The sequence below is a fragment of the Prosopis cineraria genome, unplaced genomic scaffold (assembly GCF_029017545.1).
Source record: "Prosopis cineraria cultivar Desert tree isolate PC_DT_omini unplaced genomic scaffold, ASM2901754v1 PC12, whole genome shotgun sequence".
Taxonomy (NCBI): domain Eukaryota; kingdom Viridiplantae; phylum Streptophyta; class Magnoliopsida; order Fabales; family Fabaceae; genus Prosopis; species Prosopis cineraria.
Window position 1 is genome coordinate 31641042 of NW_026555343.1, and position 3898 is coordinate 31644939.

At 34.1% G+C, this 3898-nt stretch overlaps 1 protein-coding gene across 1 annotated transcript; it reads right to left on the reverse strand.

Moving 5' to 3' along the window:
- Positions 1-431: 431 nt before the first annotated feature.
- Positions 432-1991, reverse strand: LOC129289252 (probable disease resistance protein At4g27220). The gene is made up of 2 exons (XM_054926040.1): positions 1922-1991; positions 432-1831 (listed from the first exon to the last, which is right to left on the reverse strand). Exons 1-2 carry the CDS (start codon positions 1989-1991, stop codon positions 432-434), a joined length of 1470 nt encoding a protein of 489 aa, XP_054782015.1.
- Positions 1992-3898: the final 1907 nt, after the last annotated feature.

Genomic DNA, 3898 nt, shown 5'->3' on the forward strand with positions numbered 1-3898 from the left:
CATTTGATGGAATCCCTTTAGATTGTTACAGTTGCTGATATCAAGCAATTGTAACTTCTTTAATTGACCTATTTCACTTGGCAAACATTAAACTTAGATCCTGAAAGGCTAAGAACTCTTATTTCTTCAACTCTTCCATGTTGGATAAGTTGTCACCTAGCACACATTGCTCTAAACAAAGCATTCTAAGCTTTTTTAGGCATTTAATTGAAGAAGGCAAGATTGATAGGTTGATACCAATTAATATCAGTACTCTTAGTTCTGTCATTCCTTCAAAAATGTCTGTGAATTTTCAAGGATGGGTCTTTACTATCAGGCGAAAGACTTGAGGCTAGGGCAATGCATATCTTCAGGGACATCATCAATGATATCACAATGATTCAAAGAGATAGCTGTGTACCTTTTAAGTTCATCCATTCCCGGCCATTCATCTAGTATATCATTCTCATTGTAAAGACATGTTTCTCCTTGAATGCTATTGAGAGAGCAGCATCACGAACCATATCATGCATGGTGATACGATTAGAAGAAAGAGTATCCAACAACAAACTTGAGCCTTTTAACATATTTATCAAGGTAATTGTTTTACCTCGAGCTTCTTCTACTGTATAGACTCCTTGAAATATGTTCAAGCCAATGCAATATCTTACTAGGTCCATCATTGTTGGATCCTTACTCATGTAAGCGCAAAGCAAGAAAAAAGACTTAAGCTCTTCACTTTGCAAGTTATCATAGCTCAGCTTTGTTGAAAACTCCATAGGTTCCATCACTTGAATCATTCCATGCCTTTTCATTTCCTTTAGCGCATTTTGCCAAGCAACTTTGTTCTTGATGTTCTTCAAAGCCTTTCCAGCCGTGACTATTGCCATGGGTAACTTTGCACAGTTATTGACAATTTCAGTTGACATTGATTTCAACTCAGAATTTTCACTTATCCCAACTATCTTGTTGAACAACGTCTCAGCCTCCTTTTCGTTTACGACTTCCACAAGAAACATTTGATCTTCCTTCACATCCATTTGTCTCAATACCCCTTCACTTCGAGAAATCAGCAAAATCTTGCAACTTTTGAAGTCACCAGAGGACTTCTCTTGTTTGAACTGGTTGTCATGAACATCAGACATATCTTTGACGATCATTTGGCTAACATCATCTTCCTTCAGCAGAATCCCCAACTTGCTCAAGTCAATTTCAGCCCAAAGATCATCCAAAATGACTAGGGTGTTCTCCTTCTCTTTTTCAAATCTTTGTTGTAAACGACCCGCTCTTCCAATCACGCTCTCAATAGCATCCAATCTCAAGCCTAACATGTCAGCTATTTCTCCTTGAATGTTTCTTATATCTGGAGTGCTTGTTATATTCGCCATAACCACCACATTGAATAGCTTTTTTTCCTTGGCTTTCTTTACAACTTCTTTAACCAAAGTGGTTTTGCCAATTCCTCCTTGCCCATAGATGCCAGCCATTTTAGTTGTGGGATCTCTCAGTGCATTCATAACTTTCTTCACAATGTCGTCTCTTGATTGCAATGGCTCGTAACCACTGTCACGAAGAGCAACATTTGATGCTTCGTGCTTTGGGAGATAAGAAATTCTTTCAAATTTCCCCCGTTCTAGTAGTTTATCGCACTGTGGAATCATCTTCTTTGCTTTTCTGCCAATCTTGTGCCTTAACCTCAAGTTATTAGGAAAAGAACCGTTAGAGCACCCTGTCTTCTGATGGTCTTCACCTTTCACAAACCCGTCAATTTCTTTGATCTTCTCATCCACCTCATTCAACCAGTTTTTAATGCCTTCTTCAATGTTGTGCGCATTCCATTCAGCTTCTCGAACTTCATGTCCCACAGCCTCTCTTTTTTAATCAAGCTGCTCTCTAAGATTTTCTAGCGCTTGAACATTGCTTCTGTAGTTCCAGAGGTAACCCCATTGGCGACCCACAGGTTGCACCATGACATCCAACACTACGCCAAAAATGGACGAAACAAATTCCATTTTTTTTCCCTTCTTTGGATTTTCCAACAGTAAACAGGAACGAGTTTTTTTTTCTTCCCTGGATAGGAAATTTAAACAGTGGACAAATATGAACTAGAAGACTTGAATGGCGGAAACAATGGATTTTAGATTTGATCTCTAAGATCAAATCAACTAACAAGAAAGAAAAAGGAAATGAAAGTTGCGATTTCAGAAGCTTAGTGAGGGAAGGGATGAATTCACAGAGCAAGTAGAGCCCAGTGGACAAATGGGAAGGATGAAAGAGAGATAATCGCAGCGAAGTGAAGAAAGCAAGAACCAGAACGTTCAAAATGTATTTGGAGATTCCTTTCCATGCAAGATACATACATGCGAGATTCCTTTTCATGGATAATTAATAATTAAGCCTAATTAACCACGTTTTCAATTGTTTTTTTTAAGTCCGAATAAAATAATATAACTGGTTTCAATATAAAATTGACTTAAGTTTCTTTATTGCATTTAAACTTCTCGTCTGTAACTTTTGATTAAGGAAAATTAGAATGCAATAAATAAATAAATAAGACGGGTCTTTATTCATTATATATGTTTATTCTTAATTATTTAGTTCCATTTGACTTATTTTTGTGATATTCTTTTAGAAAAATTAGCTCAATTTTGTTATCAAATTTTAGTGATCGCTTTTTTGACATATTCAGTTATAATTTAATCATCATTTAACAATAACATGAACGTTAATTAGAATGGTAAATACTTACATTGCCAAAAGTGTATTTTAATTCTATTTTATGTTATTTCATATAATTTTTCAAGTCACCGTTAGAATTGAAATTAAATTTTAAAATTTGAAACAGAACTTTTTTTTATGCAGAATTTGATACATAACTTTAATCAATGATAAATTATAAAGCGACAAAAGGTTGTCAAACTTTGCTATTTCAAGTACTGCTAGCTTATGCAAAATGAATTCGTCATTGATTGTTGATCAAGATTGAATCGCTTTTGCTTATAGTTTTTTTAAAACCAACACAGCAAATTAAGAATCGAATATCCTTGCATGCTTTTGCTTCTAGTCTAAACAAAGCTAAAGTTTTGTCCTTCACCAAAAAATAATAATAATAAAGAGCTAAAATTTTGTCTTGTATTTGGAATTAAAGCACAACTTGCTTTTGCTTTTCTTCCTTTTGTGGGTTACGTTAAGCGTCAAATAAAACTTGAGCTAACACAACACTTCAGGAATTTGCTTTTCCACCTTTTGTGGTGTTTGCTTTATTCTTTTCTGCGTCCAATCACATATTATCCCTTTCTTTCTGTTTGATAGGCATTAAATGACTTCAGTTGTAACTCAGTCATTGGTTATATTCTATAGCATGTTTCATTTTCGTTTTTATAATTTCATTGATTATATTATCTGCTTTATCATTGTAAGTGGAATTCTATGATATTCTTATTTTCATAAAAAAAAAAATGCTTAAAATGCCATTTTTATTCCTCAAAATTTAAAACTAATTAATTCAACCTCAGCTCCATAAAATTATCATAAAAAACTAATCTATCTAGAATTCTATATCACTTTTAAACTCTTCTTCCAGGGTGACCCTACATGTACTTGAAGGTGGACAGTTACCCCTCAATTTTTTGATATCTAATATAAATATGGATTGAGTTTTAATTTGCCCCCAATGATACGTTAATTTTGAACCCATTGATCAAAAAAGAATCAAAGGAAGAGGAAGAAAGAGAGTGAGAAAGATGACAATCACCCTGATCTAGGTGAGAAGTTGGATTGCAAAGTTTGTTAGAGGGAATAATATAAAGTATAGTTGGGTCTGAAACTTTAAATTTAAAATATTGGGATGAGTGCAATTGATGATAAAGTCATTAAAATTTGTAACATGGGTAGTAAGAGAGGATTAAAATTTTAAAAT

Bases quoted from the DNA above. Each gene is read 5' to 3' on its own strand.
- LOC129289252 (XM_054926040.1), bottom strand. From the start codon at position 1,991: ATGGAATTTGTTTCGTCCATTTTTGGCGTAGTGTTGGATGTCATGGTG. The intron at 1,832-1,921 runs GTTACCTCTGGA...TGGGACATGAAG, and splicing joins ACCTGTGGGTCGCCAATGGG to TTCGAGAAGCTGAATGGAAT.